General features: G+C 38.1%; 1 protein-coding gene across 7 annotated transcripts in view; it reads right to left on the bottom strand.

Moving 5' to 3' along the window:
• atp8a1 (ATPase phospholipid transporting 8A1) overlaps positions 1-14,225 on the bottom strand; it is a 101,034-nt gene that overhangs the window by 67,435 nt on the left and 19,374 nt on the right. For 4 of the 7 annotated variants that reach the window (XR_014089294.1, XM_008420549.3, XM_008420550.3 and 1 more), the window contains exons 3-9: positions 11,325-11,424; positions 9,576-9,674; positions 5,651-5,696; positions 5,425-5,465; positions 3,148-3,221; positions 1,163-1,232; positions 942-1,069 (exon numbers count right to left, since the gene is read on the bottom strand). Coding sequence is in view for 6 of the 7 variants with exons in the window: in XM_008420549.3 (XP_008418771.1) it covers positions 942-1,069; positions 1,163-1,232; positions 3,148-3,221; positions 5,425-5,465; positions 5,651-5,696; positions 9,576-9,674; positions 11,325-11,424 (558 nt within the window). In the remaining variant the exon portion in view is untranslated. Of the gene's footprint in view, positions 1-941; positions 1,070-1,162; positions 1,233-3,147; positions 3,222-3,878; positions 3,953-5,424; positions 5,466-5,650; positions 5,697-9,575; positions 9,675-11,324; positions 11,425-14,225 lie in introns of all 7 variants that reach the window. The other 3 variants (XM_081611683.1, XM_008420551.3, XM_008420553.3) reach the window with 1 other exon arrangement.

Genomic DNA, 14,225 nt, shown 5'->3' with positions numbered 1-14,225 from the left:
CCTCCGAAATCATTCCCCAAACTGATAAAAAAAAAAACTTAGGACTGAAACGAATAATCGCAAATATTGGTGTCTGTAGGGACCCGTTGCTAATTCTCCCCTCACTTTAAACTTCACATAAACTTAATTTAAATGAATGTCTAATTCATTTAAATTTATGCAGATTTTTTTCTCTCTCCACTTTCATTTTGACATTGTATGAGAGCCTGCTGCAGACAGTTAGTTAGAAAGTTAGAATCGGCCGATTCTAACTTTCCTCTCTAACCATGGCAGAGGTGGCTACAGCTGAAAAATCACAAATGTCTTTAAATTATACAAGTGACACCTTTGACAGATGTAGCAGTTTATTAAGAGAAAGACCAGTTTTGAGGGTGGACACTATTAACCTAATACCTACAGAGAAGCTTTTTATAAAAGTGCAGATTCATTATGTGTTTGACAAACAAAAGCATTGAAGTATGTGGATTTAACAAAGTTTATTGAGAACTTGCCCTTATTAAAATACAATTTATATGACCAAAGGGAGCAGGAGAAAATTAATTAGACATAAATAAGTTGGCAAAGGCTCTACGATAATAAAGTTGTTTTTTTGGTCAAAAGGGATTTCCCCCCTCCCCCAAAATCACATTTGGCAAAAATGAGCAGCGTGAATGCTGTTAATTTTTTTTCTAAAGTAATACTAAAAAAGGTAGGCGATGTTTACCAATATGCTTCTTTACTGCAGACATTTGAAATCATTTCATCACGTCCTAAAAACACCAAAGAGCTTCAATTTAAAAACATCCAAAAGAAATGAATATGATTGCAGCTGGAAATTTTTATTTATTCCCTCACACCATAAAATGCAAGACATTCTGACAAATGAAAGTCAGAAAGCCTTCTTTTCCTGAGATGGAAAGTGAGGCAGATAATTTGAAACGCAGGGCTGAAACTGAGCTCACCTGTGTCCAACCAAGTGGATGTTTCCAACAAACTCATACAGGTGCCGGTTTGGGCTTTCACATTTCATCCGACCTGACAGCCGCATCAAGTTGTCAATGTCCTTTATGTCTGCAGTAACTTGGAGACCCTGTAGTTGTGACCAAAACACAGCTTTATTTCCTTCTATTCTGTAAACCTATGTACTGCAACAAAAAAAAAAAAAAAGAGAATATACACCAACCTGTCTGATTTTAAGGTTCGTTTCTCCATCCAAATTAGATGTTTCAATGTAGCACATACCCTGTGGTTCACTGTTATGGAGGAAGAGGACACAGAATCTTGGAGCAATTTGTATTCAGTGATGTTCTGTATCAGTGTGAATTAAACTTTGATTTGCTTAGAATGTTTCCTTATCAAACCGTTAACAGGAAATCAATGAGTAAAAAGCTACAGTAACGGATTAAGAGGCTACGGCAGAGAAACAGCAAGACTAAAGTGCAACAAACAAAGATGTTGGAGCCAGCAAAAACCGCCACCAATGTTTGATGCTGTCTGTTTAATATACAGCAAACATCTAGAGGCCAGACAACATTTTTGTTTGGGGCTGCTGTTTCCCATGAGTTAAACTATCTTTCCAGAGCAGCAAGAATAAAGTCCAAAAGGAACAGGGAGAGGAAACATCAGAGCAGGGTGACAGGAGCAAGCAGGCATACCAAGCACAACAAATAATGCAAACAAATGGGTCTCAGACAGACTCTTGACAGCGGGTTAGCGCATGCCTGAGGTTAAATGTTGAGTTGGGTCGCCGGTTAGCAGCCCTGCTAACAGATTAATCTTCTCACACAAAAGACTTGATTTGATAAAAATGAGCAGGAGGATGTTCCAGCGATGACAAAGTGAATTAAAACTGAAGTGAAAAAGCACGAATGCGTTGCAGTAAATTAGCATAATAGAAATCCAAGATGGCTTCCGGATTTCATCTTGAAATGTGACTGCATGCAAGCTGTTCAAATAAAGCTGATACATTCAGGCTGCAATGCAATGCAAGCCATGCAAGGATATGAATACAAAATATATATATATATATATATTCACACCCAAAAGAGAGCATGATATAGAGGGAGTCTCCTTTTGAGCACTTAGTAGTGTTAGGTTTAAAGGACATCACAATATCATAGTAAAAGAGTAAACAGTGATTTTTAAAGCAAAATCATAATTTGAAAGTTTTTTAAAGATTTTTTTGTACAGTGCCTTTTAAAAGTATTCAAACCACATTTTGTCAAGTTACAACCACAAAACAAACAACATATGTGTGGGTTGTTTCACATTATTTTTTTCTGAAAAATAGCCTGAGCTCAGTCAAATTGGATGGAGAGCTTCTCTAAAGCGCTTTTCATACACTTTCAAAAATGTTCAGTTGCCTTTAGGTCTGGCTGTATCTGCTTTCTCCTAACTAAAGAACATGCTTTGAAGCAAACTATTCCACTGTAGCTCTGGCTGAATATCTGCCCTCCTGGATTGTGACCCTCTGCCCATTTCAATTCTCCAGCAGACTCTGACAAATTTTCTTCCAGACATCAACAGAGCTTGATTTTTTTTTTTTTTTTTTTTTTTAGCTGCAGATGCATTTTTGCTACAAGTAATCAAATGTACACTACAGGTATGCTGCCATTAAATTTTAGGCAATACAATATTTTTTTATTTAAAAAAGGAATTTAATTATGTTTATTCACAATTTTTTTGCAATTTTTTGAATATTGCATAAAATAAGCTTAAGTGATCAAATTAAAAATCTGTAGAATGTATTAAATTATTGGAGTTATACTGAGATTAAATTACACACAGGTGGCTCCAGAAGGTTCCTGGTTGCACTAGATTATAATTGGGAGTATTGGCACTAAACACAAATGCACACCACATATTTCAGATTTTTTATTTCCTTCCACAGTTTTGCACCTCTTTGTGTTTGCGTGCGACATAAAATCTCAAAATATATTTGATGTTTATTGTTGTGATGTAGCAAAACGTGGAAAGTTAAAGTGGTATGAAAGTCTTTACAAAGGCAGTGCAACCAACTTAACTAACAAGTTTTCGGAGACGAAAAAAAAGTCACAGGCCCCTTCTTTCCTGCAGAGTGGAAATAAAGTCTGATCCCAGTTGTAACAAAGCCCCACCCCCCATCTCTCCCACCGCTGTTTCAGTTGGTTATGTTGCTGGTTTGCTGACCTGGACGACAGAATGACGAGGTCAGCCGGGAGATGATCTCCATTTGCAGCTCTGACTACTTCCCCAACAGCCACCTGATATTACCAACCACACACCAGCAGGGGGCGAGACAGAGGCAGTGTGGCAGTAATTTGCACAGGAGGCAAGAAAGGATGAAGGAGAGGTTTAAAAAAAAAAAAAAGAGGAAGGATGGGAGAAGAAAAGAAAAAAAACAAGAAAACATTTAAGGGGAGAGAGACAACTGGTTCAGTTTTAGGGAAAAGCACAATGATCAGTCCTGTGTGATCACAGGTATGCTTCTCCATGTGTTCTCCTTTTCACAAAACCATCTATTAAAAAAAAAAGCTGAACAGTGAAACTGCTTCACCAGAGCAGGATCTTGCCTTTATACATTACACAGGAGTCAAATTATGCTTTTAAAAGTCAAATCTAGACCAAATCCAAACAGTTTCTGAAGAGGAGAAGGAGATCAATAGGCTTATGAAGACATGATTGCTCAAATCTAGTTCAAAAATCACATTACCTACAACCCACCAAAGGAAGTGATGGTCATTACCTCACACAAAAGTTTATTTTTAATTGTGCATCAGATTAATTGTTGAAAGTCTTGACTCAAAGAGTTAACAAACCATCACTTCTTTAACGTGAGCTGAGAGTGTAAGAAGAAAAAGGGCAACGGGGAAAGAGATTCCTAAAAAAAAATAATCTTGCATCGTGGCTGATTCCTATACCTGGATGATAAAATGACAGCATCCGCAGGAACGAAATCACTGCCATTTACTTTAATAATATCACCCACTTCGACCTGTGAAAAATAAACTGGTTACTGCTGCGTGCTGCCTATAAAACAGCACAGAAAACGTAAAATCAGCAATGGGAATAAAAATTCACAGCTGGGATGATAAAAAAACAGGGAGAACATTAAACCACAGAAACATGTAATAGTAATGAGAAGACACTGATGGAGCAGCTGAAGTCGTCTTCCATTACCACTGAACCCTGCACACAGTTCATCAGGCAGCAACTAAAACAGAAACATTTGTATAGTTTCTAATTAACATTTTTACTGTGATAAATCAGGATATGACAAGTATCTGCATGGGAACATGAGCTAAAGTAGGCAACATTCATACAATTCTGTTCTTTCCTGATGAAAAAAAAACAAGGAATTATATAAATGCATTATATACAATTCTCTCCTGCACATAAAAATGACAAGAAGTGACAAGAACTTAAAATAATAATAATAAAAAAATGCAAGTTTGCCACTTTGGCTTCATTCAAGATGCTCTAAAGAGGAACAAACACCACTGGACAAAAATTTGGAACAGAGCATGCTTTTGTAAAATGCATGCTGAAGTGGAAAAACTCATCAATTATTTAAACTTTGGCTTTTTAGAGAATCCCAAGTCTATAACGGGTTGAGACATTAGCATGGAACCAAAGGAAAGAGGCATAGATTTCCATCCAACAGGAACTAAATTTAGAGCACACATGATCAACTCTACTTCTTGTAAACTTTGCACCAACTCCTACTTTGGGAAGGTTTGTTTACAATAATTTCAGCCTGATCTCAAATTGCATCTGTAGAGCTGAAGGAGGAAAAAAACTAATTCTCACACAAGCCATGAAGCGTTTATCATGGTTTCAAAATCCATTAAAATGTGCTTTTAGACTTTTCTTTAGTGGCATAGAGCTTAGATTGTGTCGATCCTCCCCTCTCTCTCAGTTGTTGCTGCACAGACCTTTTCAGACTGCATTTGAACCCTGAGACAACCTGGGAGCCCTCAATACAAGACGGCAGTCTCTTTTACAGGTGTTACGCACATCTTTCTGCTCTTCACACAAACCTGCATACGCGAGTTTTATTGCAGAGTAACAATGAGAAAGACTGCAGCATGATTACATTGAGTCTGCTGATGCTTCAGAAGAAATCCACAAATACATCATGAAATAAATCACAGCGGTATTGTCTGAAAAATGTTCAAAAACATGAGCCAAAATGTTCTTACTAAAAGCTGAGCAGATATGGCAAGCGGTTCTGTTTTACCTAAAGACACTCTCCCTACAGCTGCCCTGGTTTTGCAACAGAAATTAAAAAACTGGATCATGAGGGGAAACCTCCGCTTTGTCCTCTGGTCTCACTTTCCAAAGGCCACCCCCATATGGGCATGCTGTATAATTATTTTAGAATGCACACTAAAGGGAATCGGAGTATAAAGGTGTCTCAACTCCTATTAGCGAAATGAGAAACGGTGACAAACTGTGGGCACATACCTTCTCCCAGTGCACAATCTCCCAGGCCCCATTCCTTAAGACTGTGGTGATTCATGAGTTACGGTGAGGAAGTTGGAGCCAAAGACAAAAGAGGAAGTCAGAACAGGAATAACATAGAGACAAAGAGAATTGTTTGTAGAAAACAATACTGACACTGATGTTCTGTATACATGTAGCAAAAACAAATTCTATGGTTTTCAACAAAGCATTAGAGTGTTTTCAGTACCTTGACATTCCTTTTTGTTGACAACATTGTCAGCTTTGTGGCGTTTCTGTAAAGAACAAACATTTACCTTGAGCACACTTTATGTTGGGACATAAAATAAATGCGATTACAAAAACTGTATTCCAAATATGTTATTTTATTAATAAATATCTTTCAGTGTAAGAAGTTGCTTTTTACACTGAAAGAGCTGCAGATACATAAATTAGCATCATAGAGCTGAAGTGATTTTTAGACCACCACTGACAATCCAGAGTGATTTTCCCACCGAGCCTGTGTAGCCTTTTCAACAGCCACATCATTCAGCATTTTATCTGAATGTGGATAAAACCACTGCAGCGTTTTTCTCCTTTGTGGTCCCAATAGGGGTTCTAAATCTACAGCTTAACTTTCCTCAGTTATCCCTGCAGGGTCACCTGACAGATGGAGAAAAGTCAGGAGGGATTAAAGTGTTGATCTAAAAACTGTCACATAATGGGTTTAACGGAAGCATTTGCATCTCAGTCGTGTTATGCTTTACGTAAAAAGAATGGATTGATTTTTCAATTTATTAAGGAGAATTTAATAATTTGCTCATTACCCTGTGATTTGCTTTCTACTATGCGGTGTATTTCAGTTGTCCTGCCAACAAATTCTCCCCACCTGAGCTATATGAATCTCTGCAGCTCCTTCAGAGGCTGATTAATGTTTTCATCTCTGTCACTGTCAAGTCGAGGTGGACAGTTATGTTTTGGTGGGTAGTGAAGGTGAAGTTTATGGCAGTTGCATAAAATGTGAAAAAGTTGAAGGGGTTTGAACAGATCTGCGTGACCAGGACAAAGAGCAACACTTCTTCCCCTTGTGCCCCGCTTGTTTGCTCAACAATCACACAATCAGCTGTGATTTCTGCAGCTGATTCCAAGGGACAGCTTGTCAACCAGCATCACGCTGAGTAACAACGAGTTGCTGCACCCATCTCATTAAAATGATTACTGTGCATTAAAACTGAGCTCCTGAGAGCAACGTGTGCTCTAGTTGATTAACAAGGAGAGGACACATCCACCTACATCTCCGCTAACTACCTGTTTACAAGAAAAGAGACCTGCACCAAGGTAATCTAATTTAATCTGCAACAAATTCAGCCCCTCAAGACTGTCACTCAAAACATTTATTTTATTAAACAGCCGCCATCAGAGCAGCGTGCGCTAATACAGGCTGTTTACATTTTAGATGACAGGCATCATTTATCAAATCAGCAAGAAACACTTAGGAAGAAAGGACAGACTCCTTACAGGTTTCACTAACTCAAATTTAAGGTTTTTAAAGACCTTTTTAAAGACCATTATGAATTAAATTTAAGGTTTATATTATGACAGAACTGTACAAAAGAAAATTACACATTTCATAGAGCAGCTGTGCCAAAATTTTTTGCACAAATGCACTTAACGCCATATGGGTTGGAAACTGAAGTGAGCCAGTCCAGCCACTAATGATAGATTTACACTTTCCCATTATAGACGAAAAAAGTTAGCTAGCTAGCAAAGGTAAATTTGCAGCTAGTTAGCGGTAGCCTCAAGTCACAGACTGGAAGATTTCTCAGCTCAATTAAAATGTTTGCTTGGCAGAAAAATGAAGCAAGAAAAATAAATTACATAGAATATGAAAGATTAAATAAAATTTAAGATCTTAAGATCTTAAGGCCGACTAACATTTTAAATGAATTTAGGAAATTCTAAGGTTTTAATTTTAGATAAATGAATTTAAGGATGCACAGAAACCCAGCAGGAAGATATACGAAGAGAAGGAAGAATGAAGACACAAGGAAGGACAAAAAGAGGGAAAATGGGATAAAAGGCTAGAAAAAGAAGGGATGCAAGGGAAAAAAAAGGCAAAAGGAACGATGGAACACCACAAAAAAGAAATGAATGACACAAGGGAGGAAAACCAGGGACACAAGGAAGGACCGAAAGAAAGTATGAGCGAGGAAGACAAGGAGGACACAAACAAGGAAGGAAATAAGGACAGAATTTAGATGATGGGACAGGGGAAAAAGTCTGAAGATGGTAATATTTTCCCATACTCTTCTTTTCTGTGCTGATAATAACATATTAAAATCAACTTCCAGACAGCATAGAAATCCTGAACTATAGCAGGTGAATGACAGTGACATCTCCAGATACTAAACTCTTTCTCTCTGTGACAACTTGTCTTCCCTTCCACACTCAGCTGGCTAAATAAAATTATATTTAATATCCCTGCATCATGCTGTACTTTTTAATGAATGGACCTGTCTGCGGTGCATGACTTCAGTCTTTTTCTGGCTACACTATTCCCAGAAAAAGTTTGCTTCTCCGAACCCCATTCATCATGCCCTGTGCTCAAGCCGTCAGCCCGTTTTCATTCATCCACACTATTAGGTGTGGCGCCACAGATAGACCTGCGCCTATTTTGAGGCAAGACGTGTTAGGAGAGCAGAAATACGTTTAAAGGAGCACCTACATAGGTTTGGCTGCTTTTCACTTGTCCTCATATTCACTGCTTTGGTCTCTAGGCAAAGAGAAAATGAGATGCACTGTATTTAAATAATGTGTGTAAGCTCACAGTGCAGCAAAAGGTGAGCCAAGTGTGGAGGTTATGCACAAGTCCTCCATCATCAGGCCTCTACAGACTTCCAACACAGTCAAAAAAAAATACGCAAAGATGAAAGCAGCATTTGCCGTAGATTTGTTTTAGCCTTCATTTCCAGGTCAAGCATGGCAATAAAATGCAACCGATGCTGTTAAAATGAAGCTACTACAAAGTCGCACTATTATGTTCCCATTTGGAGACATTTAAATCTGAATGATGGCAGAACTGCTCTGAACAAACAGCCTGAGGCTGTTGCGGAAGAGACAGCCAGCAACAAAGTAAGGCGTGCGCTGTACAGTGTGTGCATGATTCATGAAGTTAGGGGTCGATGCTGGCCTGTCAGGTCAACTTGTGAGGGACAGCGCAGTACAGAGAACAGACGTGTGTGCAGGTGACCTTCAGCGATAAAGATGGAGTCATCATCCACTCTGTTCCCATGTTTTCCACAACAGGCCAGGAGACAAAAACTGCTGCGCTGGTGCCTTCAGCACGCGATAGACGCTACAGTGTAGTATAGAGTAACTGCCCACCGGGACCTGCGCGAGGGATCGCATTGCAGTGTCACTGCAATACAGTGGAATGCAACATTCTCTCACTTTCGCTAAGATAGGCTTGAGTGGATTACACACCAACTGCAGAATGCACATATTTGTAGTTTGACTTCAACATTATTAACCCACCCAAAGTACAATATGACTAACAACACATCCAACGATTATCTGCTGCTCACCCGGGATTGGATCAGGGGGCCTGAGGCCCAATAACCTTCTTTGTTCCCAGCTGGTTTTTAGTTTAGTTTTATTCAAAAGATTATCAAACACACAACCAAACTCGCATCAATCTAAAGCACCTTAAAGCATCTGTTCAACAGCTCAGGGCAGTCACTTTGTTTTATTTTGTACAAGCCGTCTTTGTGTGTGAGCACTGAGTATCTAGGTTAATTGAATAAATGTGTTTTTGGGTCCAGTTGGCACAGCTGGGGCCCCAGAAATGAGTGTGCATGTTTTGCGTGTGTGTGTTTGATGGCATGGCTGTGTGTGTGGCGTGGTCATATCCACTATAACCTGCTTTCTGCCAACAGGCCACAGTTCACTGCTCATGATACACAGAGCTGTGGAAAAGTATTTTCCCTCCTTGCAGATTTCTTCTGCTTTTGCTTTTTTCAATCAAACATATTTGATTCATATCAACTAATTTTAATAAAGAATAAGACTGGAACATACCTACCGATTGCGTTTATGAAAAGGGACACATGGCCTAAAATTAAACTGTAAACAAACTGAAGAAGCTAAAGCCCCATTCTGACTGATGTATGTCTTACCAGATCTTCAATTATTTCCTTGACCGCAGCGACCACCAGAATAAAGATCAGCGGCACCAGGGTGGTCCAGCGACCAGTGGGGGACACATCTGGGATTTGCTAAATAAAACACAATGTCACAATATTAGGTTGGATTTTAGTGACTGTTTTTTCTGAAGCTTTTATCCTTTAAAAAAAAAATTTTTATTTTGATTCGGGGTCATAAATTCCCACTAGTAAAGTTGCTGTATTTTACAACTGACGCAACAGAGAACGTTTTAATGCTTCATTTCTCTTCCCAACAGCTTCTCTTGGTTAAACTAAAAACTTACATCGCTAAATGCCGTCCTTCATCTGATAAGCAGTATGCACAAGCAACAAACATTTAAAGGCACATTTTCATCAGGTCTTATAAATGTTGTGTCCATCTACTAGAAAAACAGATTTCCAAGTTTCTTAGAGGTCTGACAAGTGATTGCTTTTCTTCAGAAGGATCGCCACGCAATACAAAAAGTGATACAGGTCCTTTGATAGATGAGGTAGTTTAATTCAGTACATGAAGGAATTAAAGAGAAACCTGGACAAAAACACATCGACATTCAGAATTTTAGATTTAAAAAAAAAACCAATAAAAAAAACACTGTCTGTTTTACCTTCATATGGTGTAAATTTTGTAATTCTGTAAAAACATTTCATGTTAAACACCTTTTGTTATCCAGTTTCTATTTAGTAAAAACATACTCAGCAAGTAGTCCTACACTGCACTGATATAGCAAATTGATTAGAAAAGTATTTTTATAGCTACAAATGCATCTTTTGTTAAAATGGTCAAGCGTACACTGAAGGAATCCTATGTTATTCCATTATAGGCAAAAATGTGTTTTTCCATTTCATTTCTAATTAATGTATTGAACATTTTAATGTATTTCTAATACTGTGTAAAATAGGCTTAATTTAATTAAATAAAAGTGGTAGAAAGTGCCATTTTTTATATCTGATTAATCATTAGTAATATCACTAGATTAATCCATTATTAAAATAATTATTAGCTGCAGCCCCAATGCTGGGCCTTAACATGTAAACAGCAGCAAATCCACAGTGATAAATCAGTATTATACCGCTGGAAAGAAACTTGGAAATTGATTTCCCGTCTCGTTCATCTGCATGGCTGTTTTATTCAAGGTCGACATATTGACACGGCAGGAAACGAGGATTCACACTGGCTGCGATTCAAAAGGACACTGGATGGAGTTATTTCCTAACCGCACAGCTTTTCTCTAAGTGGGAGAGTCTGTCAGCTCAAATATAAAGACAAAAACTCAAGTTTTTGTGCTGTTCCCTTCTCAGTTTTCTCCTGTTTGCTGGTGAGCTCCAAACACCTGAAATTCAAATTGCAGCATTCTCTGCACTGCAGTGTAGTACCTTAAAGCAGCTACCTGTATTTCATATACAAGACAAGACATATTTCATGTCATTTGATGCATGTTGAGTTAGTAGGTGTAGAATTGTGTGTATTTTTTATCAAGTTATATAAAATACTGCTTCTGAGTGTGTGTGTGTGTGTGTGCGGGTGTGTGTGTGTGTGGTTGTGTGTACATATGAAATTACAGACATGACCTTCCAGGAAGTGGTGTCTAGGTCAACGCAAAGTGTGGTTGGGGAAAAAAAAAGTAATTAACCAAATAGCTACAATTTTATCTCAGTACTGACAAATGTAGCTGTTTTATTAATATTTTTGCATCATAGAAACACAAAACTACTAAATCTTACCTGCAGGAGTGCAATGAAGAGAAAGAAGGCATTGGCTGCCCTTCTGAACTGCGAGTAGAGGAACCGCGGGAGAAAGGTGAGAACGTTATATTTGGCCGTGCTGAAGAGCCGAGTCAGGCAGGACGCAACGAGGTGATGGTGGGGAGCAAGATGAGACAAGAAAGGGAGAAAACAAAATAGGTTAGCTTGCAAAGTGTAATTTAAAGTGGCAACACTGCTGAAACAAGAGTCATTCAGACGAGACTTTAATTTTAGGATTCTGTAAAACCAACTCTCCAGAGTTAGTTTTACAGAAACATATTTACTTGTGTCATACAATGACAAACTGCAAACACTGGTGCACTAATAATAAAAAATAATGAGAGGCTAGGAGGTGGCAGAGGGGGCATAAAGACATCCTGGCAGAGATGAGCGATGTTGCGTGTGCTGCTGTGGGGTTGGTCATCATGGTGGAATATTGAAACTAGAGGAGCTTTCAGCACTCCCACAGCCGCCTGATTTACGGCCGAGTTAAAGGGGGCAGTCAGAGAAGCCACTTTAGGAGGAGATGTATATACTGCTGCAAGCCAAGCCAGTAGCAATGCTTTGCATACCCCTGCAAACAAACAAATACAAACCAAATGTAGTGCCTCTAACTCGCGAAGGTGACCAAAAGAATGCAGTGCAACAACAATGATATAGCCATTTTAAACCTACCAGAAATACAATATATATATTTTTACAAATAAAAATATGGAAACTGTGGCACATATTTGTGTTCCTTTGAGTCAATATTTGATAGAAACAACTTTCACTGCAACTGTAACTTTTTGGAGTATGTATGTTAACTTAGCACACCGGAGGCTGCAAAGTTTGCCTTGTCACAGATTCTCAATTGAATTTAGGTCTGGACTTTGACTAGATGGTTCAAACCCATGAATATTATTTGATTAATATAATTCTGATGTAACTCTGGCTGTAGATTTCTAGTCATTCTCCAACTGGAAAGTCACTCTCCATCCCAGTTTCAGAAGACTAGCAGCTTTTCTTCCAGTATTGACATTTATGTGACTCCCAAAACTTTCAACCAGTTTCTCTATTCCTATTAAAGAGAAGAATCGCACAGCATGATCCTGCCACCACCAACTTTAGTCGTGGTTAAGAAATTCTTTAACCCATGTATCCTTTACTTTAAACTTAATGATGCACAACTATTTGTGCAACTCTAGCACCTGAAGTCCTAATAAAATATGCTGATGTTTGTGGTTGTTTAAAAAAAACAATCACAAGACATACAAGTATCTATGTAGTTTCTTTCTGTACGTCTGACAAGTTTTATTGAACAAAATTGAGAATGTGTATGCAAATGAGCCCTGATCTAAAACCTTACATGTTCTTAGACAGATACAACTGTTGCTTTGTAGCAGTCACATGAGTCACGATCATAAGAGGAAGCTCAGCATTATCAAAGTGAACAGAATGATCAAGCAAACCAACAGGCAAAGTGAGACATGCAAATAAGTGGAAGTTTCTTTGTGAGAGTGACTTTTACACACAAGTACGGTCGTCGATATTGTGATCAGATCAGAGTTTTATTCAATCTTTAGCCTAAAGTCAGATGAGATCCCAGTGGAAAGTAAAAGCACACAACAGTGGCTAGAAAGTTTTGATGCCAAAAAAGGTGGGCCCATTGTTTTCATTCACTATAATTGTTGTGCTTAAAAAAAAGCATATATGACTGCCTTCTTACACAGTTTCAATAGCCTACTAGTAGAAATAAAAGTATAGCCGTAGTGACAAAAAACATATATATATATATATATATATATATATATATACACACACACATTTTCCAGAACATAACAACTAGCACACACATTGCTTAGCGAGCACTGTTCTGCTAACACAAAGCTGAAGAGTCATAATTGTTATGATTAGCAGTGACGGCACACTATGCTGTTTGCAGCAATGCTAAGCTGTTGGAGGTGACAAAGATTAAATAACCGTTGCCATTAAATAAGATTAAAAAGCAAAACTCAAGGCATATACTTGTGTACTTTCTTTAAAAGGCATTACTCACCTGCCTCCATGATAATCTATTATTTGAGTGTTCATTTTGCAACACAGTGTTGGAATTATACCAGTATTGGGAGTGAACTTTCAAGCCTGACCTAAGCAGGTCATGTACCTGGGAGCCTCCCACAGGTCAGGGAAGCTTTCCAATAAATTCTTTGAAACAAATTAGAGTTTAATGTTGCACACTCGGGCCATTTTCAGGCCGTTTGGTAAATAGCAACCTGTCCTTCAGTAAGTATCTCTTTAGTAACAAACAATTTGCATTTCAATGTTGGAAACATGTGGCAAGTTGGTATGAATTGCAAACTGCTACAGCAAAAGCCAAAATTAGTCATGTAGACATTATGTAGAGTAGCATAAAAATGCTGATTAATAGATTTTTAATCAATACAATGCTATTTTTGTAGTTAATGAATTCCTAAAAATTGTGCAGACCCAGTTAAAGGCATACATTTTAGCACATATTTGACCACAAAGCAACATTTCCTTTAATTTTATTGCCTTCCACCTGACAGATTATTCAATCACTGCACAATTATATAACTTATGTGATAAAAAACAAACATGTGTCACACTATCATTTACAATGGTATTTATGAGTGAAATGGATTATAGGACATACACTGTCCTATAATGTCCTTACAGTAGCAAAATTACCAAGACTGGTGATGCAATAGCTACATAAGCATAATTTATCCTTACATTGTACAGCCCCATCACATATACAACATTCAACATTAAGCTTTGTTTCTCATTAACTTAACAGTAGTATCTTAGATATGGTGACATGGAGCTTAGCTTTATACACAGAAGCTCACATGGCTGCTTATAAAATGAGTGAAATGC

Source organism: Poecilia reticulata, chromosome 10 (assembly GCF_904066995.2).
Source record: "Poecilia reticulata chromosome 10, P_reticulata-male-v2, whole genome shotgun sequence".
NCBI classification, from domain to species: domain Eukaryota; kingdom Metazoa; phylum Chordata; class Actinopteri; order Cyprinodontiformes; family Poeciliidae; genus Poecilia; species Poecilia reticulata.
The sequence above is the reverse complement of the archived record's forward strand: the minus strand, read 5'-3'. Positions and strand labels throughout refer to the sequence as shown.